Here is a 27,841-nt window from a genome sequence, read left to right as displayed (position 1 = left end):
GGCGGGCGCTTTAAAAAATTTTATTTTATTTTTTTATTTATTTTATTTATTTTAAAATGACTAAATTGTTTAAAAAAATAAATAAAAAATTTGATCACTTTTATTGCTGTCACAAGGAATGTAAACATGCCTTGTGACAGTAATAGGTGGTGACAGGTCCTCTTTATGGAGGGATCGGGGGTCTAAAAGACCTCCCACCCCTCCTTTACACTTCAGTGTATTCAGATCGCCGAAAACGGCGATTCTGAATACTGGATATTTTTTTTTAAACCGGCGCCATTGGCAGCCGAGTAAACGGGAAGTGACGTCATTTACTTCCGTGTTTACTATGAGGAGACTGGAACGAAGCCGATTACGGCTTCGTTCCAGTTCCTCCCCAGCAGCCGGAGGCATCACAGCAGGAATCGGTGCTCCCGATCGAGCGGGAGCACCGGTAACAGTGGCGGGAGGCGGCGGGAGGGAGGGACGTCATCTCCCGCTCCTCCGGCATAACAGCCGAGCGGCTTTTAGCTGCATCGGTTGTTATGGCTGGAAAGTCAATCGCCCGCTGAACAAAACGGTACCGGGATGATGCCTGCAGGTGCATGGTCGCAGCTCCTTCATCAACAAATCACTCTCTCACAATGGTCCAGAATTTGGTCCTCCGCCTCTAAAATTTCCAGATGCGTTGCACAGAGAGAGACAGCATATAAAGTCCTACTGTTCTGGTATAGCACCCCCGAGGTTATTCATCGATATCACCCCTCTCTTTCTCCCATGTGCTGGAGGTGTGGAAATGCCAAGGGAACACATTATCATATTTTCTGGCAATGTGCTCTAATTGCTCCTTTCTGGTCCATGGTATCTCACATGCTCCAGCAGATTTTTGACACCTCCATTCCATTGGACCCTGTCCACCTTCTCCTAGGCCTTCCCTTCCCGGGGTTGGGGAAGGCAGCTAATAAATTAGCCTCCTATGTTCTGCTTGCTGCTAAAAGAGCTATTCCCCTCTAATTGGTTATCTACTCAGCCCCCAACCCAGACTCAGCTAATACGAACCATCAAGGACATACGCAGAATGGAACAACTGACGGCTATGGTGGAGGATGGGACTGACCGGTTTGGCGTGATTTGGGCCCCCTGGGACGCCTCGACCTTTGGGCTCCCGCAGGTGCCCTCGGTACCCCTAGCCACCCAGTCATTAGCTATCCCCTAGTGCTCCCTATCCTTCTCGATCCCCAGTGTTTGGTATCATGTCGGTACTTTAAGTCTTTTTTACTGGCCCAACAGCCACTCGAAGCTTACCTTATCTCTTGAGGAAATTTTATAGTGATAGGAAGCCCTCTTCTGTCAGATTTTAGTCATGTTATTGAAGCACCAGTTCAAAACCCCCAACCTCTGCATTACGAAATATACAATGACTCTCAGGCCGCGTACACACGCGCGGACTGTTCGCCCAACCTTGTTCGTCAAACAGTTTGACAAACAGTCCGCTCAAAATTAGCATGAGCGGACTTGACCACACACGATGAACGAACAGTCCGCTGAAACCGTGCGCGATGACGTGAACGGCACGTACGACGGGACTAGAAAAACGACGTCCTATACACTGCAATGCAACCTTCGGCGTGTAAATCCTTTCTGAGCATGCGCGGAACTTAGTTTGACGAACAAGCCTACACACGGGCGGACTGTCCGCTCAAACCAAGTTTCAGCGGACAGTTTTACGGGATTTCCAAAAAACTTTGTTCGTCAGACTGTCCGCTGAAACTGTCCGCTGAAGTCCACACACGAGCGGACTGTCCGCTGAAACACTGTTCAGAGGACAAAGTTGGGCGAACAGTCCGCCCGTGTGTACGCAGCCTCAGTCTTTCTTTTTATTTTAATATTGTTTTACGTACTACTTTTCTGGGTTTTTTTTGTTTTTGTTTTTTCCTTTATGTGCTTTGTTTTGCTTTGTTTTCTTTTATTCATTTATTTTTATTTTTTGACTGCTACTGTATACCTGTAGTCACCATGAGGTTCTATCAGTCTCTCCAATACGGTATGCTCCAGACATTCCTTGTCTATTGTCAGTTCTGTATGTCTTTATATTCTGTAAAATTTCTCTCAATAAAAATTACAATTTAAAAAAAAAAAAAGTTTCCAGGCATATTTTGAGATCAACTTTTAGAGGCAGGAAAAAAAAAATCTTATGGATCGCATTTCTGATTGGAGCTCACTGGCAGAAAAAAAAACGTAAAACTCTTCTAAACTCGTATAAACTTTATACATATAATGCTCTATATGAGCGTTTTTTTACTCCTAAGAGAACAGCGATTTTTCTTCACTTGTTTGTGAGTAGTTTTTAATCTGTTTGCATTAATAGATTTATTGAGGATAATGCACAAGGCCGGTGTGCCCTCTTTTCTTTATTTCTCTTATGACTGCTAGGATGCCCCTATCCTGGAGGGTAGCAAGGCCTGAGAGGTTATCCCTTGAACACTAGATAACTGCAAGAGTATTTGTTTGCTTATGTAGATTATGTAGATCAGGAGGCCGGAAGCATGGTTGGGGGAGGGGGGTGGCGTGCGCCCTTAATAGACGGGCTGCCGCTGTTCAGCACAGACTGTTTACTGTATTCTGAATGCAGAGCAAGTGAGGATTTGTGAGAGAAGAGCAAAGGATCCTGAGACATCTAGTTCGGAAAGCCAAGTTTGCATTGGAGCCAGACTGTGTTGGACTACAAGTTCCAGCCGGCTGAAGGAAGAGAACAGAATGATGGGAGAGGGGATAAATAGCCTGTGTTGGGGAGGAGTTGGTGTCTTGAGACCACGGCTTTCATCTGAAAGCAGTGATCCAAAGGCCAGGGCTCTGCTGCGGGCTAGGTGGCAAGGCAAAGCCTCTGGGATCAAGTGTTGGCACATCTGCTGTTGACAGTATCAGGTCATCGGGTCTTAGCCAAGAAGACACCCTCATCACCTGCATCACAGATCCAGCAGAGCTGCGGTGCTGAGAGGTGCGGGGTCGAGAGCCATGCCTTGAGCATTGTATCTGCAGAGGCTGCAGGATCTTCTCATCATTTCTCCTGAGCTTCTTGTCGCCCAAATTGGTGAGTGGGTGAAAGCCACCCTTTACACTCTTTACACCCAAGGACAGGGGTCAAGTCCTGGCGAAAATGGTGTGGGAACTCCCACCCAAGATCCACTCCCCCACCAAAAATATAAATAAATGATACTCTCATATGCACGAACACTTCAAAAATTTTATTTTTAATCCAATTTTCTTATTGTGTGTATGAAGCTTAACTGTTCGTACATAAAAAAAACAATCCTCAATAAACATAAATCCGGTAATTCTCTGAATAATCAGCATTCATTCAGTTGTTCTTCCATGTAAATGTGAACATCATGTTCTGATCTTTATTGGGGATGTTATTTTGTATATAGAGTGTTTATGTGGTGAGTTTACACTTTTCATTGAACAGAGTTTGGATAACACAGGGTTAAACGGAAAGGTCATAAATGAACTGCACATTATCTGGACAGAATGTTGGGGAGATAGTGATGTGTTCCTGCTTAGGAGATGCATGTTAGCCTGGGGGGGGCTGCAAACTCTGCAGGGGCTCCAACACACACTCGCTGCTATTCCAACCCTTCACATATTTCCACATAAACTTCCCTCCTGGCATTAAACTTTGCCAGGTATTGTGCCCAGCTTACCACCCCAAACTGATGTTCCTCCCTCAGCTCACCTCTCTCCCTGCATGTCCTGTGAGCAGAATAGCTGTGCTCCTCCTCTGGGTTCTCTCATCATATGGCACTGAAGATAGAGGAGAGGGGGAATTCAGCGGGACACACAGATAGGGCTGAAACAACTAATCGATTATGAAATTAATCGATTACTATTTTCATAATCGAATAATCAGCCACTAACATAATGGGGTTAACAAAAAATAAAATTAGCCCTTTATAGTACAAAAAGAGCAAATCGCTACTGTAAATATTACTTTCACTGCCCCATAGTAAAAAATTAACCCCTTATAGTAGCGATTATTTGCTCTTTTTGTACTAATTTTAGTTTTTTTTTAATCCCAATTTGTTACTAAACATCTCAGGCTTGGGTCACATCTCTGTTTTTTGGTGTTTTTTTTGCAGAAACGCACTACAGTTCATTTACATGGTTTCCTATGGGACACGTTCACATCCATGATTTTTTCAGCTGCTGCGTATTTGGAAAAGACGAGGACTTTTTTTTTTTTAACGCAAAACGGTGCTATTTTGGTTCAATGTACTTCAATGGGGAAGCTGCAGAAAAGCATGTAATAATGCGTTTTTGCGGCAATTTGTGTTTTTTTAATCTGCCCAACAACAAATTGGCCAAAAAAAAATATGTAAAAATGCAAATTGCAGCAAACCTTTTTTTTTTTTTAGGTTATTAACCGATTATTCGATTAATCGAAACAATAATCGGCCAACTAATCGATTATGAAAATAATCGTTAGTTGCAGCCCTACACACAGAGCAAGTAAACAAGACACTGGGGTGTGGGGGGGGGGGGGGAGATGAAGAGACAGAAAATCAGGAGGGGCCGGCGGGGAGGAGCGCATCACGAGAGGTCTGACTAAATACAATCTCTTAGCAGCAGGGACCTGATCAACCTGTCAGCTAGCTGTGATTGACAGGTAGATCGAAGTGGAAGCTGTCATGGGGCCCCCTACTGGTAATGGCTGAATGGTCAGGTGTGCGGCACTTACTATTGCGAGCTGCTGGTGTAGCACCTGCCACACAGCTCGCATACTTCAAAGTCTTGCAGAACAAGGTAGCTAACGGGAACCGAGTTCCTGTTGTGGAAAAAGTACAGGAACTCCGTTCCCATGCGTTCCCGCAGGACTTGAGCCCTGCCCAAGGATATGCAAACACCGTTACTTTGGCTCCTTCATTAGAGCTCTATAAGGAGACATCTATAATATCTAATGTACTGCCGAATGTTATTAATAACAATTACTTTGGGCCCCTCCATTAGATCTAGCTGAAGACACAAGATTTCTACATTTACTACTTTATCCCCCCATAAGGGACAGAAACATTGGGCATCTATCCGGCCCCATATCACCAAGAAACTCTCTTTATTAAGAAATCTACTTCATAGACTTCAGACACAACTTGCTAACTGTGTTAAGTGTTTGTGTTAAAGAGGAGCTATGGTATCAGGAGGTTGAAGAAAGTGGTCTGACTCCACGTTGCTCATTCTCCTACCCTCTTCTGGCCTGCAGCCATAGACCTTGATTGGTTAAACTTGCTGATTCAGGGACTTCAGTTGACCATTCATTTTGTTTGTTCATAGAAAGAGTGTAATAATAACCTGATTTCTCTTATCTGATCCATTTTTTATTGATTCTATTTACTGCAAAATCCAAAGTTAAACTCAACTGGTTTACTGTGAATTATTCTGTGTCTGCATCCATATTTCTTTGCTAAAATGTCTGGGTGTCAGAGATGTCAGGAGACTTGCAAGGTCAGGGCAACCATTGGGGTACAGTAGCGTCAGTGGTGGCAGGTGCTCAATATTTTTTTTGGTGGGGGGGCAATCTAGCGCCAAGCCCGCCCCTCTTGCGGGAGACAGGTGGGAATGCGGTAATCAATGAGATTGTACGGTGTATGGGCGGGGAGGGGGTGTACTCACTTCTTCTGGCAGTCCAGTCACCACCAGCATGTCATTCGTCATCTGCTCCACCGACCCACAGCTCCTGCCCAACCTCAGCCTCCATGCTCACTACGGCTTCCAGAGGCCAGCTCCAGCCCTCCCTGGCCACAGGCCTGCACCAGGAATAGGAAGTCTGGAATACCCCCTGGCTAGTCGGGTCTCAGGACCTGCTTCCTGATTGGCCTGGAGGAGAATCAGGAAGACAATAGTGAATATTAATTTGCTACTGTCACACAACTGGGTCAGTTCCGGGGAGCAGTGCTCTGCACCCCAAGCCCATCCTTTTTTGAAGCCAATTATTAATCATGTGCTTCAAAAAAAAAAAAATTGGAATCCATGCGCCTGGTACCCTGCTATATTAGGGACCGGGCACATGGATTAGGGATTTGAAGGGGGTGAGGAGGCCAGTAAGGGATATCTGTCATTGGGGTAGGGAATTGATGGGGAGGAGGAGGCCAGAAATGGATATCTGTCATTGGGGTAGGGAATTGATGGGGAGGAGGAGGCCAGAAATGGATATCTGTCATTGGGGTAGGGAATTGATGGGGAGGAGGAGGCCAGAAATGGATATGTCAGTGAAAGATAGTGAGACTATCAGAGAGGGATGGGTGTAAGGTGGGAAGGGAGGGGTGATAAGGTAGCCAGAGGAATCAATATGTTTTAGTGGATAAAGAGGAGTGAGTAAGGTGGCCAGGAATGGATATGGAATGGGAGGTGAGCTGCTGTGAATGTTAAAGGGCTAACTTGGAAGTTTTTGCTATTAGTTGCTCCAGCCACATTTCTCTGGAGGATCAGGGACTGATGGGGGTCTGACATGTTTTGGTGGTCAGGGACAGAGGAAGCCAGAAATGTGGGATAATTGTGGGGTGTGTGTGCGCTGTACAGGGTTGGAGTAATTGGGTGATACAGGAGAAGAGAAGTTGACAGAATCCCCCAATGGCAAAACTGAAATAGGACTTTTTTGTATTAGGATTTTTGTATGGAGATTTATTATCTTTATCTTTCCATAACTATTTCTAGGATATATGAGAAATGGCTTCATAAATACAATGCAAGTTCAGATGTGTACCCTGAAAATGATCAACCAGGTCAAGGTCCTAATGAGTGCGCTACTCCGTACTTCCCGTGTTACACCAATAAACAGTTATTGCAGAAGTCAGATGCATTTGGATACAAGTACTCTATATACCAGGGATTGTAATATTCTGTTGCAGCAAGTCTTATCAGATTGAGGTCTGTCTTTGGTGGGATGGAAAACCTCTTCAAATGACTGCTTGGTCTGAAGACATCAGCAAGCTCTCATAACAAATCTGTCCAATCATCTCACTTCAAAAATCCTGATGAAAATTTTCCAGAGTAACTATGTAACCCATATTGACATGGAACTGCAAAATAAAAAATAATTACCATCAGTAGTGGTCAGTTTTTTTTTGTCTGAAAATGTTACTTAATTGGGATCCAATATCTTCAACACCAGCTGAGTCACTGGCCCCAAAGAAACATGGCGGTCGGGAATTCTCTTTTCACTTGCTGCATAATGTTCTAGAACGCTTTAGGTGTGCTGGATAGAATTCAAGGTCCATTTTTGTTTATAATCAGAGTTTCAGCTTTGAGCCTCCCTTATAAATGGTCTATGGGCCCTTGTGAGTGTCCTGGGCTGGTCTACTCCCGAAGGGACCAGGCAGGGAGCTGGTTCTTCAAGTTGAGCCTTGAGGGAAGAATTATACACATGAAAATTTTGATTCTAGACTTAAAGGTGAATTGAAGATATGGATTTTATGCTTACTTACATTGGACCAGTATGGACCAATGTAAGTATGTATGTGCCATACTTGGCCGAGCCTGTGGAAGCTGGAGATCACTGTAGTAGGCACCTCTAGTACAGTGATCAACCCTAGCTTCCGAGTCCTGAACTTTACATGAACACTTTTTTTCTCAATAAATGTAAAGCAATCTCTGATTGGACGAGCTGGAGATCATGATATAACTGCCCTGCCTCTCCACCTTGTCAAATCAAAGAACTTTTTGCATTCATTGAAAAAAAGTGTTCTCTAAATGGTGCCCATGCCGAGAATTTGACCAAGGGCAACCACTCGGCAAGAGACCTGGAAGCTAGTGGAGATCACTGTAGTAGTGGTACCTACAACAACGATTGCCAGCTTGCAGGGAGATTGGTCAGGTATGGATTGTGCATAGTTACATTAATCCAAGCTAGATAACTATGCAAAACATCCATAACTGGAATTCATATCATATTGGTTAAAGGAATACATTTAATGTATTTGAGGGTTAAAGTGGAAGTAAACCCATGGATTTAAACAGTTAAAAAAAAAAGGCATGCCGGGAATGCTAACTGCACATTAGCTGTGCTCTCAGCCAAACTATCAAACCATCCAATGGCTGGTGTCATAACGAATCACATGTGCAGCACCATAGCAGTTGAAGATTAAACAGAGGCAAAGATGGCGGCTTCCTTGGCTGAAAACGATAGGGGAGTTTACTTCCACTTTAAGGACCCATCTTCAGTCCTTGTGTAGCGCTACCCCCGAAGGTGCTAGTTAAGATGGGTCCTCTGTTGCTGGCCTGACCTTCCCAAATACTTTAGCCCCTCTGATACACCAGGCTGAGTACTATTATAGTATATTAGTACCCAGCTATAATACTATTTTAAAGAATGCAAGCACCAGACTATTTAGTAAAACAAACAAATTACATTGTCATAAAATAGCGTAGGTAAAGGTAGACAGAGATAAGGGGTGATATGAATAACAATGGTAAAGTTACACTTAAAATACAGGATAATTATGAGTAACTGGCCCTAGGTTTTACCAATCAGCTTAAACTGTAACACAGTCACCTAGATAATCATAAGGGCAGCCAGAAACAGATAATATAAACCCCTGGAAGCTATGCTGCCTTAGGTCTTGGAGTGACTTTGCTAGGTCCAAGTCTGCCTGCAGGACTTCAGTGTTCCTAGAAGGTGAAACGTTGCTAAAGTCAAAATACTATGAACAGGGAGGAAAACACTCCAAAAATGATATAATATATATATATATATATATATATATATATATATATTATAATAAATAAGATTTTTAATTTATTGTTTGCCGGCATGGTTGGGGCCCCTTTGATGGTGCACTAATGGTGATGCTAAGTGGCTTCCAGATACTCCCAGTTCAAGAAGGTTAAAACTTGAGGAACAACTCTGGCAGGCAGAACAAGGCTTAACAGTAATGAAAAGGGCAAGTTCAGGGAGGAACTACGTGGATCTGAGCCAATAGGGTAATCCAGAACAGGTGATGTGGCATTGCTCACTGGTACTGTATGCTACACAGATACAGTAGTGTCTGAGGAACCAGATGGTAAACTGTGTTAGCTGTAGGGGAGAACTTATGTTACCCAATATAGGTAAAGTTACACTTTCAACACATGTGCTCCGGTCTAGTCCACGAGGAGAGAAATACAAGCAACAGCAAAAGGAAGCTCAGATGATGGAGAAATGTCCCCCCGCTCACTGTCGTCAGGGTCATATCAGCCCGTTGGAGTGATTTCAGTCAAATTGATTTTACAGTAACATTTCACTTATTTTAATGTAAGGAAAAATATGCTTAAAGTGAATGTGAACCTTGTCTATCCTAAAACATTTGACTCATTTTCAATACTAACCTATGGCAACCCTTTTAAGACAAAAAAAAAAAAACTTCTACATGCATTTACTTTTAGTACGTTTATGAGCAGTGACATAACTGCTATTTAGGCTCTGCATCATAGGCTCTGGGGGGGGGGGGACTCCTAGGGTCTATTGACAGCTCCTACTGAGGTCACATATCCCAGCAGCTCTCAGGCAACTGTGCAGGTTCGGGTGGGTGGTAGGGCATCCTGCAGAGATCTGACCATGGGTGAGTAGAGCCACATCGTTTCTCAGCAGAAGGCAGGCCTGGGTGGGTGGTCGTGCTAGCAGCAGTCTGACTGTGAGAGCACAGGCATCCTGTTGTTCCTGTTTAGAGGGCACAGACCCAAACTGACCATGCTAAGATGGATCTGCTTCCCCGCCTAGTGTGGTCAGAAACAAACAGGGTGAAGGGACCTGGCAGGATCTCCAGGTGTGTAATCATATTTTATTTAGGGTTGCACCGATACCAGTCGGTACTGATACTAAGCATTTTCTCAAGTATCGGTACTCGAGCAAATGCACTGATACTTAAAGCGGGATTCCGCTGCTTTTTTTTTTTCTTACCTGTGTCACAGGTGGGCGATTGCTACCGTCGGTTAGCATCCACGATCGGCGTGTTTTTGACCCCCGGCGCGACGATTCTTTTGCTTCGGATAAGTTTTAAAAAAGTACTCAGGCGTTTTCCATTTTAAGTGTGGGCGTCTGAAGCCCACAGGCATTTACTTCCTCTATTCTATGACGCTCAGCTCCCAGCATGCTCCGGTGGTAATGGCAGATACAGCTGCCTGCCCACTTTAAAAATGGCAATTTCGGACACGCCCTCGTCATGTGACCGGCGTCCTCCCGAAATCTCACGAGATTTCGCAATTTCATTGTCCCCCATGGATTCTTGGGAAACAGCTTAGAAATTTCCCAGTGACCATTGCAAGGATGATAACCACGCCTACTCCCACGGGAGGACAGCCCGGAAGTCAGCACAAACATCTGAAATATAAGGTAAGTAATGAATATTTTTTTTTTTTCAGGGTTCATTTAGGTAAGTATTCTATCATGTGCTTTTAATAATATGAAGTTAAATTTTTAGGTACAAAACCGCTTTAAACCAATACTTTCAGACTTGGTTCCTTCAGCTGCCGGCCTGATTCTCCCACTGACAGCTGAAATGTAGAAAGAAAAAAATCTGTCAATTATAGGTTGTTAAGGATCTGGGCCACCGCCTCCTTAACAAACGATGACTCATCCCGCTGTCAGTGGGGTTCCCCTGTTGACAGCTGAAATGTTAAAGACCAGCAATTGAAGCTGTCGAAAAAAAAAAAAAGCTGTCGGTTAATGTTTATCAACAACACTGCTCAGCCGCTGAAAAATAAAAATAAAAATATACATTGTTAATAATTAATAATGAAAACTTTATTTTTGTTTGCTTTGTTCGTTAATATTTTTCCACCTTTAACATATATTTCTATGTTTCACATTGAAAAAAGCGCAAAATGTAAATAAAAAAAATATTTCTTTCATTTGTAAATAACTTTTCAATGCTTTGTACCATTGCTGACAGCTGAAGTGTAAACAAAACAGTTGTAGTAGGTATCAGTAATAGGTATTGGTAAGTACTAAAAAAAAAAAGTATCGGTACTCGTAAAAATGGTATCGGTGCATCCCTAATTTTAATGCTTCCCAAGAAATACTAAACCTCAGAAATGAAAAATAAACCATGCATATCCCTCTATAGTGTGTATGGGCCTCAATCCAAAGCAGCTCGATTTCTGTCTCCTCTCTCCTCCCTCTGCTATCTGCATTATTCACTTCTGACAAGTTATCCTGACCCCACAGACTCTCAAGAGATATTCCAGCCCCCCTCCAGCACACAAAAGGTGAATGACGGCCTCAGCTGTGCATGATTCTTTTTGAGACTGTGTAGAGCGGGAGTGCCCTTTCCCTCCACTCAGGTCTCAAATTACACTCAGCTCCCTGCTCGTTGCTGCGCAGTGTGTGAAGTCAGATCCTGGCCTCCTGCCTGCTGGAACTGAGAAGTAAGGGTTTACAACCACGTTACAGTTCAGATACACTTTAAAAAAATTATATACAGTCAATGACAACCATAAGGAAAATCGAAATTCGAGCCAGTCTTGTGCAGACAGATACACAGGCAAAAATCAATAAGAAGAACCATTTATCAATTTATTGTTGCCATAAGATGATTTTTTTTTTAAATGAAAAAAAAACGATTAAAACTCTCCTTTGCGTAGATGGTAGACAATCAGCTTGCTCACCACTATAATGATACCTTATGGCAAAGGCCAATGGACCAGCTTGTTGATAGATTTGCTGCAGTGTTGGAATCCTCATGCATCCCCTATGGAATCCACACAAATGGGGAAGGGGCAGGGAAACCCCAAATTTAGTGTGGACCGGGAGACGATGTAGAGCCTGGACCGAGTCCCTGATGGTATCCAGCGGTGAGCGGCAGCACAGCTAGCCAGATGTAGGTGGAAACAGGCCCGGGAGACAGTCAAAGCAAGCCCCAATAGGAACCAGTGAGCGTGGGACTTCCGGGCCTGACGTCAAATGCTCAGGGAGACCAGATTCAAAGCGAGGCTTGGAGCTCAAGATGGTGAAGAAAAAGTCGAGGGAAGCAAGGAGAAAGCGTGGCTGTTGTCTTGACAATGCTCATCGGGCCATGGCCCTTCCTCGGGTGATCTGAGGTAGGGCCAGTGGTGGCCCCTAATGGTGTGGCCGCCCACTGCTCCAAAGTATGGGAATCCCTGTTTGTTACCAGAACTAGTGTCCCCGTTGAAATATTTAGCCAACTAGCTGCCATAAGCCCTGTATATTTTTTTCAGTCAGGCAGCCGGCTTTCAGCTAAAAGTGATCGCAGTGGCAGATTTGCAGCAAGATCACTTTTATAGGTGCCATGAGAGGTGTCGCCACCCCCCCCCCCACCCCCGTTGCTTCCTGGTCAATTCCAAGCTTACCAACGCCGTTGGTAAGCTCTGATCTGATCCCATGCGGCTAATAGCTAGGCAGGAAGCTGAGTGAGGGCAAGATTGTCCCCACTCGACTATGCCCTTGGAGGACCTGAGCGACATCTGATGTCACTTCTGGTCGTTGGACAGATTGACAGGATTTGTTTTAATTTTTTTTAAGTCAAAATTGCTTTTTTTTTCTTTTAAAAGGTAAATGAGAGACGTGGAGTCTTTTTGACCCCCACATCTCTCAATAAAGAGGACCTGTCTTACTTGGCATAACATTAAGAGTATGTCCGCAGTAAAAGCTTCCTTTGCCCGGTACCAGCACGATCCAAGATCCCTTAGCCCACCCAGTCACTTGTCGAAGCATCAGTGTTGGGTGAAGAAGCATAAGACTGTTTATTCAAACACAGGTACAAAGAGATATACACTTAGGGACCATCCCCCACCCCCTCTTCTTCTTTCCATAATGACACAGGACAGGGTAAAATGCGTTCACTAACAAGAGACATACAGGTGTATTCCAACTTCTCATCAGTAGACCATCTTATCACCAGGGAGGGTTGTTGGAGGAATTCCCCCCTCCCTCCACCCTGCCCCCAGTCTACATGCTAGAAACACATATACATCCCATAATACTATGTCCCAAGGCAGACAGAAACACTAGAACAATGGGATACAGCCACACCTCAAACGATTTAGTAAAAAGTCTACAACAGTTTATGAGACCAAGCTCATATAATATTCCAGAAAGGTGGAATTAATTTATCTTCATATATTTCATGAGGGATATTGTTCAGAAGTATTACTCTCCCAAGTGAAAAGAACCCCTTCATTCTTTCAACAGAAACCACATATATAGAACCCAGGACATCAGGGATAACACAAAATGTGTCCGGTGTGGTTGTAAGGTGAGTCTAGTTAGTGCAGACCCACCGGGGGTTCTCAGCCTCCCTGTGCCTCTAATAGGCACAGTGTAACTCACACATAGGAGGGGCCGGAGGAGCTGGACAAGGCATTTCCAGAGCTCCCTAGGGTAAGCTGGGTTCCACAAGCCCCCCTGCCCAAAGTGACTCCCGTCACACATCTCCCCTTTCGGCAGAAGACTAACACAGAAGAAGATCACAAATGGGTTGACTTTTGAAATTAGCCTGTAGCTCCAGTCCCCCAATGCCCGTACCCACACAGTACCCCAAACACATTGTCTGAAACAGAGTCTTACTCACCCAGCCAACCTCTCCCGTAGAACATACCCACTTGCTGGGGAGAAGTGTGAAATTGGGCTAACTTTACTGTTTTTGGTTTTTTTAAATTCATTAGAGCGTCTTTTTTTCCCAAAAAATACAGCACAACATTAAATATGACCACCATTTTATTCTCTAGTGTCTCTGCTAAAAAAAATATATATAATGTTTTCTATCGAAAAATACAGATTTTTACTTGTAAACAAAAAAATGTCAGAAAAAGCCATGGTCAGAAAATGGTTCATTTCACCTTCCCCATTGATTTGAAAGCATTTACCAAAATTTTTTTCCAAAATTTCTCAATATTAGCCACACATTTGTGGAAATAAAAAGACACTGTTTCTCTTTCCCTGGCTCCTCTCTACAACAACAATGTTTTTTTTTAAATGCACGTGTGTTTTTTTATGTTTTGTTTTTATGTTTAACAAGAAAAAAATAGAAAATCTGCGCTTAGTAAAAAAAATTAAATTAAAAACAGCAGCTGAACACTATAACCAGGATACTAGGCACAACGAAACAGAAAAGATAAAAGTGCAGCGCTTAACCTCTAAATGTAAATGTGACTTAATACGAAAATTTATGAATTTTGGTAAAAAAAACTAAATAATGAGAATCTAAATATTGTGAATCCAAATAGTGTGAAAATCATTAGTGAAAAATATTTTCAAAAATCAATTATCAGATAAAAAAAACATTTGTCTGTAACTCAAATGTCCAATACATTTAAAAAACAAAAAACAAAAATGAAAAATTCAAGAGATGTATAATAGTGCAACACAGTGTAGATAATGTCCCATATGAATGAACAACAAAAGTGTAGTTGATCTTGTTTGTTCAAACAAAAATAGTGCTTGACCACGTGTAGAGGTCGACCGATATATCGGCCGATATTTGCCGTTTTTTAAATAATCGGCATCGGCCGATTCTGCTGATAAAAAGCCGATTCTACAGCGGGACTTTGAAATGACTTCTGTAAGAAGTCAGTGTGAGTTGCTGAGTTGTCATAGCAACACTTTCCTCCTCTCTGGGCAGACTGCCAAGAAAAGAACTAAATGATACAATGTTTACACTGAATGAATGAAATCATCTCTGTGTAGAAGTTCTCAGTTTAACCATTTAAATACTTTTCTTACACTTGTTGCTTACAAGTAAAAATCCTGTATTTTCTGCCAGAAAATCACTTAGACCCCCAAAAATTATATATATTTTTTTTTAGCAGAGATCCTAGGGAATAAAATAGCGGTTGTTGCAATATTTTATGTCACACGGCATTTGCACAGAGGTCTTTCAAATGCATTTTTTTGGGAAAAAAATACACCATTTAAAAAATAAAAATAAAATAAAAACAGTAAAGTTAGTCCATTTTTTTTTTTTTTTGTCCAAAAGTTTTGACTACCCGTTTTTATTTAATATATAGGTTTTTTTTTTTTTTAATCTAGATCATACATACAAGTAAACTGATTGGAGGTTTGTTTTGTTTAATAAATGTTTAAGTGTAAGAAATTTTCTGTATCACTAATGAAGGCCGCTTTCACACTGGAGCGGGCAGGCGTTGATGGTAAAACGCAAGTTTTAGCGGCGCTTTACCATCATTTTAGCGGTGCTATTTGGCTGCTAGTGGGGCACATATAACCCAGCTAGCGGCCAAGGAAGAGGTTAAATGCGCCCATGAAGCACCGCTTCGGCAGTGGTGCCCATTCATATCAATGGGCAGGAGTGGTGGAGGAGCGGTATACACCACTCCAAACGTGCTGCTTGGAGGACTTTTTTTTTAAGATCCTGCCAGCGCATCGCCTCAGTGTGAAAGCACTCTGTCTTTCACACAGACTGCAGGGGAGCCATTTTGCAGGCACTTTACAGGCGCTATTTTTAGCCCAAAAGCGCCTTAAAAAACGCCCCAGTGGGAAAGGTGTGTTAGATCAAGGGGGATTAAAAATAAATAAATAAAATAAAATAAAATCGGCCTAACATATCGGCCCAAAAAAAATCGGCATTATATATCGGCTATCGGCCACCATGATTTCTAAATATCGGCATCGGCATCGGCCAGAGAAAAACCCATATCAGTCGACCTCTAACCACGTGGACCCTTCACCGCTGTAAATCAGTAAGGAATGGAGGCTTACCAGATCACCGGTCGGTATACGCAGATGCGGACACCTAGACGTTTTGATGCGGAAAACCGGAAAACGACCCACTCCTTGAGATATCCCGCAATCACCGAATCAGCTCGGATCCTCTCGTGAACCGGTCTGCGCGGCTGCGGATATGTAGGAGTTTTGATACAGGAAGCCGGAAGACAACCCACTCCTTCGAATGTCTCGTAGTCACCAAATCCGCTCTGGTCCACTCCTTCGAATGTCTCGTAGTCACCAAATCCGCTCTGGTCCACTCCTTCGAATGTCTCGTAGTCACCAAATCCGCTCTGGTCCACTCCTTCGAATGTCTCGTAGTCACCAAATCCGCTCTGGTCCTCTCACAAGCCTCCCCTCATGTGTTCAGAACAGAGAGGACCAGAGCGGATTTGGTGACTACGAGACATTCGAAGGAGTGGACCAGAGCGGATTTGGTGACTACGAGACATTCGAAGGAGTGGACCAGAGCGGATTTGGTGACTACGAGACATTCGAAGGAGTGGGTTGTCTTCCGGCTTCCTGTATCAAAACTCCTACATATCCGCAGCCGCGCAGACCGCTTCACGAGAGGATCCGAGCTGATTCGGTGATTGCGGGATATCTGAAGGAGTGGGTCCTTTTCCGGTTTTCCGCATCAAAACGTCTAGGTGTCCGTATCTGCGTATACCGACCGGTGATCTGGTAAGCCTCCATTCCTTACTGATTTACAGCGGTGAAGGGTCCACGTGGTCAAGCACTATTTTTGTTTGAACAAACAAGATCAACTACACTTTTGTTGTTCATTCACATGGGACATTATCTACACTGTGTTGCACTATTATACATCTCTTGAATTTTTCATTTTTGTTTTTTGTTTTTTTAAATGTATTGGACATTTGAGTTACAGACAAATGTTTTTTTATCTGATAATTGATTTTTGAAAATATTTTTCACTAATGATTTTCACACTATTTGGATTCACAATATTTAGATTCTCATTATTTAGGTTTTTTTACCAAAATTCATAAATTTTCGTATTAAAGCGGAGGTCCACCCTAAAATGGACCTTCCGCTCATCGGAATCCTCCCCCCCTCCGGCGCTACAATTGGCACCTTTCAGGGGGGAGGGGGGGTGCAGTTACCTGGATAATCCAGGTAACTGCACCCACTTCCGGGATAGCTCTCTGCGGAAAGGGGTGTAGATTACGCCCCTTTCCGCAAGTGCCCGCTCCCTTCCGCAAGTGCCCCGCTGCCTGCTGGGAAACACACAGATCCCAGAGGCAGCGGGGACCGTCCTTATTGCGCAGCGCTACTCACGCATGCGCAGTAGGGAACCCGGGAAATGAAGCCGAAAGGCTCCATTTCCTGATTCCCGTACCCAAGATGGCGGCGGCAGGACCCGAGATACGATCTAGAGATCGGCTTCGGGTGCCGACATCGCGGGCGTGCTGGGCGGGTAAGTGTCAGTATTTTAAAAGTCAGCAGCTGCAGTATTTGTAGCTGCTGGCTTTAAAAAAAAAAAAAAAAAAACGCGGAGTCCCGGTGGACTCCCGCTTTAAAGGGGTTGTAAAGGTAAATTTTTTTTCACCTTAATGCATTCTATGCATTAAGGTGAAAAAACATCTCACACTGCTGGCGCCCCCAGTCCCCCCCGTTTTACTTACCTGACCCCTCGAAAATCCCGCGCTCGCCCCCGCAGTCCTCTTCGCCGCTCAGCCTGGCCGCTGATTGGCTGGAGTGGATGGATTGAAAGCAGCGCAGCCATTGGCTCGCGCTGCTGTCAATCACATCCAATGACGCAGCGCGCCGGGGGGCGGGGCCTTGTGATACAGCGAGCGGCTATAGCCGCCGGCTGTATCACGGAAGGGCGCCCGCAGTGCTTCTCACCAATGCGAGGGAGCTCGCATTAACGTGAGAAGCACCTGCGGGAGGAAGCAGAGACAGCCGCCGAGGGACCCCAGAAGAGCAGGTTCGGGGCCACTCTGTGCAAAACGAGCTGCACAGTGGAGGTAAGTATAACATGTTTGTTATTTTAAAAAAATTAAAATTTTTACTTTACAACCCCTTTAAGTCACATTTACATTTAGAGGTTAAGCGCTGCACTTTTATCTTTTCTTTTTTGTTTTTATGTTTGCCATGTACCTTTAAATGTGTCTGGGAGATTGCGGTGCACTTTAGGTATTACAGAAGGATAAGAGTAATGTGATCATACAATACGATACGGCTCAAGGCGCAACTTAACGAGTGTAGAGTGATCCGTTTATACTTATATTGTGTCCATGTTTCAGGTCACAGATGGCACAATAATGATTCCTGCCTTATCCCCCCCCCCCCCCCCAACCCTTTCTGATTGGAGAGCACTTAGCTTTTCACAATAGATTAAACAGATCAGAGGTCGGCGTGTTATTAGCAGCTGGCATTTCAGAAAACAACGTAGCGTCGTGAGTGTCATTTCCAGCTCTAGTGTCTCAATTATCCTTTTCGTTGGGTTTTATTGATGTTTCGTACATGCTTGAACAATCTATTCACCTTGCCTTGTAATTACTGAGCAATTATATTTTATTTTATGTCCCCCCACATTGTCATTTTTAAATAGAAAAATAGAAACATTGTTAATACTGGCATTAACGGAATATATTGTCCATTAAGATTCATTGATGTTATAATGCCTGCATTGTGCCGTGCACAGAGATCATGGAATCCATATGTAACGCACGAAAACGGCCTCCCCACATAAAAAAAAACAAAAAAACCTTCCCCAATAACTGGAAATGTATTGGTAACCTGTAAATTATAAATGCTGTTTAACCACTTCACCTCCGGAAGGTTTACCCCCCCTTCATGACCAGGCCCTTTTCTTTGCCAGTATGGCAGTGCGTTACTTTAACTGACAATTGTGCGGTCATGTGACACTGTACCCAAATAATATTGATGTCCTTTTTTTGCCCACAAATAGGGCTTTCTTTTGGTGGTATGTGATCACCTCCGCGGTTTCTTTTTTGCTCTATAAACAAAAAAAAGACCAATAATTTTGAAAAAATAAAAACAAAAAAAAAATAAAAATATTTTTAACTTTTTGCTTTAAAACTGTGACAGGAGTGATTTTGGGTGGGGGTTTTGCTCCGCTGGCCCCTCTTATGTGTAAAGCACCCTGTGTCCATTAGGGGCACATGGTGACTGAGAACCCCACTATGATTTGTGCTATTTAGACACATTGTACAGCCACACTGGAATGTTGTATAAATGTATATATTGTGTGTTGTCTCATGCTGTTGTGGACTCTTTGCTGTGATCGTTTGGGGTGTGGCTGTATTCCAATGTTCTATTGCAGTGATGGCGAACCTTGGCACTCCTGATGTTTTGAAACTACATTTCCCATGATACTCCACTACACTGCAGAGTGCATGAGCATCATGGGAAATGTAGTTCCAAAACATCTGGGGTGCCAAGGTTCGCCATCACTGTTCTATTGTGTCTGTCTGCCTTGGATATTATGGGATGCGTATATAGACTAGCTGTGAGATTGGTTACAGACTGTTTGCTGATGAGAAGTTTGAATACACCTGACCTGTGTGTCTATTGTGATTGGGCAGTTTACCCCGCCCTGAATCCAAGGGTAGGGGGAGTGCCTCTGAGTTGTATATCTGTTGTAACATTTGTTTGAATAAAGAAGTTTGATGATGGTGTTCACCTTACACTGAATTCCGGCTGGTGACTGGGTGGGCTAAAGGGGCTTGGATAGTGCTGGTTCTGGACAAAGGAAGCATTTACTGTGGACATAGACCTGGGGTGCGTCACAAAAACATATCCAAGAAAAAAATGTAAAAAAAAATCGAATTTCTTCATCAATTTAGGCTTAGGCTCAATTTAAACTAAAAAAAAAATCCCATTAAGCGTATATTGATTGATTTACGGAAACACTATAGCGTCTACAAACTGTGGGATAGATTTATGGACTGTTTACTTACCTACTTTTTTTTTACTAGTAGTGCCGGCGATCAGCGATTTTTGGCAGGACTGCGACATTGCGGCGGACAACTCGGATACCTGACACTGTTGACACTTTTTGGGGACCAGTGACACTAATACAGTGATCAGTGCTAAAAAAAAATGCACTGTCACTGTACTAATGACACTGGCAGGGAAGGGGTTAACATCAGGGGCAATCAAAAGGTTAAATGTGTTACCTGGGAGTGCTTTCTAACTGTATGGGGGGATGGTTTAACTGTAGGAAGACAGAGATCCGCATTCCTGCTTAGCAGAAATGCAAGATCTTTGTCTTCCTTAGGCCCCTTTCACACGGGACAGATCAGTAATGATCCGCCCCGTGATGATCCGCTCGCTCAGCTGGGATGGCTCCGTTGTCCCCGCTGAGCCGGCGGCAGACAGGGCGGTCCCGGCACACTGTGCCGGGACCGCCCTGTCAGCTCTCCACTCTTCTCTATGGGGGATCGGAGGAACACGGACCGTGTGTCCGTGTTCATCCGATCCGCTCTGCAGACGGATAGAAAAATAGGTTTTTCCTCCGTCTGCAGAATCGGACAATTGCGGAGGCGGACAATAGCGGGTGTCTGCGGATGCTCATCCGCAGACACCCGCTATCCCATAGGGATGAATGTATGGCCCGTATTTCATCCGCAAACGGATGGATGAAATACGGACATATCATCCGCATGTGTGAAAGGGGCCTAACTAGCAGAACTGGCGATCTGCCTTTCTCTCCTAAAGATCGCCGGGTTTTGCGGACATCGGGTCAGCCGGATGTGGGGCTCCGGCAGCTCGTGCGCACCCAGAGTCTTAGAAAGATATCACATACAGATACGCGATTTTGCGCTTAAGCGTCCCCCTGTCTCAGTATATGTACGTGGGACTGTCCTTAAGTGGTTAAACAATAGATAAGGTGATATTTAAGGTTAGGCTATGCTGACCTCAGTTGGCTTGAAGCTTCTCTTGGGTATTTTAGGTCTAGCATCTTCCATTGTAGGACCTGGCTTTTTAAAAAAAGAAAAAAAAGTTAGGACTTATTTTTTGTTTATTTAATGCTCTCTGGGTTCTATTGGGAGGTTCTGTTTTGTAGACCATTATTTCTCTCTTTTTTTTTATCCAGATTTTATTTTATGATTTAGTTTTTTTCATTTATTTTATGAACACCTAAACACACACACACAAAAACATATCTCAAAGAATCCTAACAAGCCAAAAGCAATCACCAACCCCCCCCCCCCCCCCCCCCCTCCTTGATATAACCGAGCAAACATCCAAAATTGCAGATGAGAGCTATTTCTAACAATACAACTATATCTAAAAAAGGGCTGTACCCTAGCTTGATACCGAACTCATGTGGGCTAGCCACGATGCCCAAATTGAGTCAAACCTCTAAGATGAGTTTCTGAGAAAGAAAATGCCGTATGTCGCACATAGAAAAGGCACTTATTTAAATCAAATATTCAGTCAGATATGGTCGGGGATACAGGGAAGTCCACTTAAGAGAAAATTTGTCTCCAAGTCACAAACAGCGCACCTGTTGACAGCTGAAATGTTAAAGTCAAGCAATTGAAGCTGTCAAAAAAAAAAAAAAAAAGCAGTCGGCTAATGTTTATTAACAACATTGCTCAGCTGCTGAAACAGAAAAATAATAAGTTATTACATTACATTGTTACTTTTTGTATCTTTCTGTTTATTCATCTACAGATCAAAGGGATGAACTTCCATCTGCAGATGAATTCAGTTTAAAGCAACCCGTCAAGTAAAAAAAAAAATAGTTTTGTGTTTTTTATTAAATGCCCCTCTGTTTAACCCCTTATTAGCCCCTAATTTACTCTAATCATCATTAATGCCTTATTCTCCTCCATTTAATTATTATTTTCCTGCTGACTTTTTTTGTTCCCTTTTATTTTATAAACGATTAACCACTTTCAGACCGGACCATTTTGCTGGCTTAAGACCAGACCACTTTTTGTGATTCGGCACTGCGTCGCTTTAACTGACAATTGCGCGGTCGTGCGACGTGGCTCCCAAACAAAATTGACATCCATTTTTTCCCACAAATAGAGCTTTCTTTTGGTGGTATTTGATCACCCTTGCGTTTTTTATTTTTTGCGCTATAAACAAAAATAGACACATTATTTTTAACTTTTTGTTATAATAAATATCCCCCAAAAATATATAAAAAAACATTTTTTTCCCTGTTTAGGCCGATACGTATTCTTCTACATATTTTTGGTATAAAAAAAAATCGCAATAAGCGATTATTGATTGGTTTGCGCAAAAGTTAAAGCTTTACAAAATAGGGGATAGTTTTATGGCATTTTTATTAATATTTTTTTTTTTACTAGTAATGGTGGCGATCAGCAATTTTTATTGTGACTGCGACATTATGGCGGACAAATCTGAAATTTTTGACACATTTTTGGGACCACTGTCATTTATACAGCAATCAGTGCTATACAAATGCAGTGATTCCTGTGTAAATGACACTGGCAGTGAAGGGGTTAACCAGTGGGTGGCAGTGTAGGGGTTAAGTGTTCCTAGGGGCGTGTTACTAACTGTGGGGGGGCTGGGCTTTGTTTTAGTGAACACTGATCTCTGCTCCAATCACATGGAGCAGAGATCAGCGTCACTTGTTGCTAGGCAGAACGGGGAGATGCTGTTTACAACGGCATCTCCTCGTTCAGCCGCCCCACGTGAGACGATCGCGGGTATGCCCATGGCGATCGAGTCCACGGGACCTGCGACCGGACTCAAGGGGGTCCCGACCGGCATGCGAGCGCGCCGGCGGCGGCATGCGAGCGCGCCGGCGGCGGCATGCGAGCGCGCCGGCGGCGGCATGCTCGCGATGGCAGGGTGGTATTTAAAACTGGACGTACCTGTATGCCAATATGCCTGCCCATGCCATCCTGCCAACGTACATCGGCGTTCGTTAATATTTTCCCAACTTTAACATATATTTACACTTTTCACATTAAAACAGAAAACGGAAAATGTAAAAAAAAATAAAAATGTATTTCATTTGTAAATAACTTTTCAATGCTTTGTACCATTGCTGACAGCTGAAGTGTAAACAAAACAGTTGTGGTAGGTAATTGGTACTGGCGAGTACTAAAAAAAAAAAAGAATTGGTGCTCGTTAGGCTTATGCAATTAGTTTCGTAATGAATCGAAATTTGGCCGAATTTTGCTTCTTTCGGACATTTGGATGCTAGTAAAAGAGCTAATGGTAAAAGAACAGAGGATAGTAAATAGCAAAGTACTTCAAAAACCTGAGTTGTGTTTTTTTTATTAACACTTTTTTACCCAGGTGAATGGGTAAGGGTACATCATACCCCATACTCATTCACCTAGGGTAGGGGGCTAGGATCTGGGGGCCCCCTTATTAAAGGGGGCTCCCGGATTCTGATAAGCCCCCCGCCCACAGACCCTGATAACCAACGGCCAGGGTTGTCGGAAAGAGGCCCTTGTCCTCATCAACATGGGGACAAGGTGCTTTGGGTTGGGGGGGCCGCAGGGCCCCCTTCCCCAAAGCACCCCCCCATGTTGAGGGCACACAGCCTGGTACGGTTCAGGAGGGGGGGGCGATCATTTTAGCCCTCAACAAATGGAGACCTCACCTTGAAGGTACAACTGTGCAGGTTTTCATTCTTAACCACTACAGATCCGCGCTATTGCCAAATGACGGCATCAGCGCGGACCTACATTTCCGGGACTACGTCTATTGACGTCGTCCCGGATACGAGCGGCCTGCGCGCCCCCTGAGGGGCGCGCGCGGCGCGCTCTGTGATCAGCGAGTCCGTGAGACTCGCCTGATCACCGATCCGTGCAAGGGGTCGATCCCGACCCCTTATCACGTGATCAGCTGTCAGCCAATGACAGCTGATCATGTGATAGAACGGAGCCGGTAATCGGCTATTATTCCTCCTCGCGCTGACAGCGCGAGGAGAGAAAAAAAAAGCCGATCACCGGCGGCCGTGATCGGGACATCAGTCCCGATCACGGCCAGCAGTACAGGCGACCACCTGCCCCCTGCCAGTGCCCACCTGCCCACCGCCGTGCCATCCTGAATAAAAGTAAGTGCCCCCCATCAGTGCCCCCCATCAGTGCCCCCCATCAGTGCCCATAGTGCCCACAGTGCCACCTACAGTGCCACCCACAATGCCACCCACAGTGCCATCCAGCAGTGCCACCAACAGTGCCACCCACAGTGCCCACAATCTGCCTCAAAGGTGCTGCGACCCAGTGCCGCCCATCAGTGCCCAGCAGTGCCGCCCAGCAGTGCCGCCCATCAGTGCCCAGCAGTGCCGCCCATCAGTGCCCAGCAGTGCCACCTATCAGAGCCACCTATCAGTGCCACCTATCAGTGCCCATCAGTCCCATCTATCAGTGGTACCTATCAGTGCCCATCCGTGCCACCCATCCGTGCCACTTATCCGTGCCACCCATCCATGCCATCTTATCTGTGCCCATCTTTGCCCATCAGTGCCGCCTTATCTGTGCCCATCGGTGCCGCCTTATCTGTGCCTATTAGTGCCGCCTTAACTATGCCTATCAGTGCCCACCAGTGCAGCCCATCAGTGCCCACCAATGCAGCCCATCAGTGCCCACCAATGCAGCCCATCAGTGCCCACCAATGCAGCCATCAGTGCCGCCTAATCAGCGCACTTCAATGAAGGAGAAAAATGACCCGTTTGCAAAATTTTATAACAAACTATTAAAACATGATTTTTTTTTTTTTTTTTTTTGCATCTTTTTTAGTTTTTTTAGCAAAAAATAAAACTCCCAGCTGTAACTAAATACCACCAAAAGAAAGCTCTATTTGTGGGAAAAAAATGATAAAAATTTCATTTGGGTACAGTGTTGTATGCCCGCACAATTGTAATTCAAAGTGCATCAGCGCTGAAAGCTGAAAATTGGTCTGGGACTGAGGGGGGTTTAAGTGCCCAGTAAGCAAGTGGTTAATGACCATCAGAATCTCATATTGTTGTCTGAGGATAAGCGACTCTCTCCCAGAAGGGATGGGCTCTTTTCTTGTTGAGTTTTAATTACATTGTCTCATTCTTACCCGGGACTAAGAATGAAAGAGCTGATGCCTTGTCATGACAATTGTCCTCCACTTCCAAGTTGGAGGCAGTTTCGGTTCCTGTGGTTCCTCCTGATCGTATTCTGGCTACGGTTCCCACCAGTCTTACTTCTCCTTTGGATGACAAAATTCTTGCTGCTCAGGTCCATGCTCCTCCTGAGAAACATTGTGACCACTGCTTTCTCCCAGAGAGTCTCCATACTGCCGTGCTCCAGACTTACCATTCTCCCAAGGCAGCTGGCCACCCTGGGAAGAATCAACTTATTTGGGCCATTTCCCAACAATTCTGGTGGCCTAGTCTACAGGCTGATGTAACTGCCTTCGTAGCTGCCTGTTCCATGTGTGCTCAGAGTAAGACTCCTCGACACCTTCTAGTGGGCCTCCTGCAACCCATACCCAATGGAGAGAGGCCCTGGACCCACCTGTCTATGTATTTCATTGTGGAGTTACCCAACTCCCAAGGAATCACTGTTATCCTTATGGTGGTTGACCAGTTCTCTAAGGCCGCGTACACACGCGGGGACTGTTCGCTCAACTTTGTCTGCTGAACAGTGTTTCGGCGGACAGTCCGCTCGTGTGTGGGCTTTCAGTGGACAGTTTCAGCGGACAGTCTGCTGAACAAAGTTTTTCGGAAATTCCCCTCGTGTGTAGGCTTGTTCGTCAAACTAAGTTCCGCGCATGCTCAGAAAGGATTTACACGCCGAAGTTTGCATTGCAGTGTATAGGACGTCGTATTTTTCGTCCCGTCGTACGTGCCGTTCACGTCATCGCGCACGGTTTCAGCGGACTGTTCGTTCGCCGTGTGTGGGCAAGTCCGTCCATGCTAATTTTGAGCGGACTGTCCGCTGAAACTGTTTGACGGACAAAGTTGAGCGAACAGTCCCCGCGTGTGTACGCGGCCTAAGATGTGTCATTGTATTCCACTTAAGTTGCCTACTTCTAAGGAACTGGCTTCCATTTTTGCTCAGCAGATCTTTCGCTTACATGGGCTACCCAAGGTGATTGTCTCGGACAGGGGTAGTCAGTTTGTCCCCCTCTGGGGAGCCTTTTGTGCACAGTTGGGAATTTAGCTTGCTTTTTCCTCTGCGTATCACAGTCTAATGGGGCCGCAGAACGAGCCAACCAGTCCTTGGAGCAATTACTATGTTGCTATATTTCTGACCAACATAACAACTATTCAGACCTATTACAATGAGCAGAGTTCCTCAAAACAGTGCCTTGAATTCTGCTTCCGAATTGACCCTGTTTATGGTGAATTATAGTTTCCAACCTTCCATGTTTCCTGACTCGTTTGTTCCGCAGAGTATCCCTGCGTTAGAGGAGCATCTCCGTGGTCTTCATTCCACTTTGGCACAAGTTCAGGATGTTTTGCAACAGGCTAACGATAGGTACAGACTCCATGCTGACCGCAGACGCCTGCCTGCGCCTTCCTAAGATGTTGGGGACAGCGTCTGGCTGTCATCTCACAACCTCCGACTTCGTGTTCCTTCTTTGAAGTTCGCACCTCGGTTTATTGGGCCTTTCCGTATCCTCTGCAGGATTAACCCAGTGGCTTACGCCTTGGACCTTGCTCCTAGAATGCGCATCTCAAATGTGTTTCATGTCTCCTTATTGAAACCTTTGGTCTGCAACCGCTTACCACCTCTGTGCCACATCCTCACCCTATACATGAGGAGTATAAAGTACAATCCATTGATGACTGTAGGTTCCAAGGGCTCATACAGTACCTGGTGCATTTGAAGGGGTACAGTCTGGAGGAACCCTCTTGGGATTCATCCTCGGACGTACATGCCCCTGTCCTCCTCCGAAATTTCCATAGACGTTTTCCCCTCAAGCCCGGTGGTCATTGGGGGGGAGGAGTCATTGAGGAAGGGGTACTGTCAAGGCTGGGCTCAGCCCTTCCTTCTCTGAGCTGGCTGCTCAGCCGTCGGCTAATTGCCAACTCCCATCTCTCTCCACGGTTACCCAACTGTTGTTGATTCTGCTTGTCAGTCCTGCTTACTTAAAGCCGTCCAGTTCACTTGATCTCTGCCTTTGCCTTGGTCACATCACAAGAAACCATCTCCTGCATTCCTGTTTAAAAACTGGCTTTGCTGACATCCCTTCTGGCTCTGTATCCTGCATGCTGTTCCTCTACTTGGATCCCTGACTTCTGGCTTAGCTGATTACCCAATCTGGTTACTGAACTCTGGCTTGGCTGATTACCCGATCTGATTTCTGAACTCTGGCTTGGCTGACTTCCCGATCCAGGTTCTGGACTCTGGCTATGCTTTGACTACACTTACTCTATTTACCTTTTTATTTTTATTAATAAACAAGTATGATTTTACTATACTTCTGTCTCAGTCTGGTTCATGGTTTCTGACATAATGTTAGTGAAGTTTACTATCGCTTTAATATCACAGGATCCCAGGGGCCTCTCATGGGCCCCCCTACTGACCCGGTGGCCCTTGGGCAAAGCCCAAGTGCATAATTGTCAACATTTACTGCAGAGGAGTTGGGAGGGTATGACAGTGGCTACTATGTACAGGAGATGAGTTGGGCGTGTATTCCAGTAGACATGTGCATTCGTTTTCGTCCGAATGCATTTTCGTCCGAATTTCAGCTATTTTCGTTTTCGTTTTGACAAACGATAACGAAAGCACAAAATCCGAAAAACGAAAGATCCGACATAAATAAATGCTTTATTTTCGTTTTCATTGTTACAACAGTTCGATATAGAATAGGAGATTCGACATGACTCTGACAACAATCTGTGTCTATAGAACCTGTGTTCGAATGTGCCTAACCTTACCTCTATTAGTCCAAGATTATATAGAGAAAATATTCGACAGAGAAAAAAGATTTGACAGAGAGAAAAGATTCTGCAAGTTACTGTCCTAAAAAGTGTTTGGGGACCCGGGTCCTGCCCCAGGGGACATGTATCAATGCAAAAAAAAGTTTTAAAAACGGCCGTTTTTTCGGGAGCAGTTATTTTAATAATGATTAAAGTGAAACAATAAAAGTGTAATATTCCTTTAAATTTCGTAGGGGGGGGGGGGTTGTCTATAGTATGCCTGTGAAGGGGCGCATGTTTCCCGTGCTTAGAATTGTCCCTGCACAAAG

At 44.4% G+C, this 27,841-nt stretch overlaps 1 protein-coding gene across 1 annotated transcript in view; it reads left to right on the top strand.

Moving 5' to 3' along the window:
- LOC143956519 (tyrosinase-like) overlaps positions 1-7,076 on the top strand; it is a 38,548-nt gene extending 31,472 nt beyond the window's left edge. Inside the window, exon 5 of the mRNA XM_077466719.1 lies at positions 6,685-7,076. Within this exon, the coding sequence (XP_077322845.1) occupies positions 6,685-6,865 (181 nt within the window). The 3' untranslated portion in view covers positions 6,866-7,076. The remainder of the gene's footprint in view (positions 1-6,684) is intronic.
- The last annotated feature ends 20,765 nt before the right edge of the window (positions 7,077-27,841 follow it).

Source organism: Lithobates pipiens, unplaced genomic scaffold (assembly GCF_037356315.1).
Source record: "Lithobates pipiens isolate NorthernLeopardFrog02 unplaced genomic scaffold, aLitPip1_a1.2 Scaffold_37, whole genome shotgun sequence".
In the NCBI taxonomy this organism is placed as follows: Eukaryota; Metazoa; Chordata; class Amphibia; order Anura; family Ranidae; genus Lithobates; species Lithobates pipiens.
Note: the sequence above shows the minus strand (reverse complement) of the source record. Positions and strands in the feature narration are given on the sequence as shown.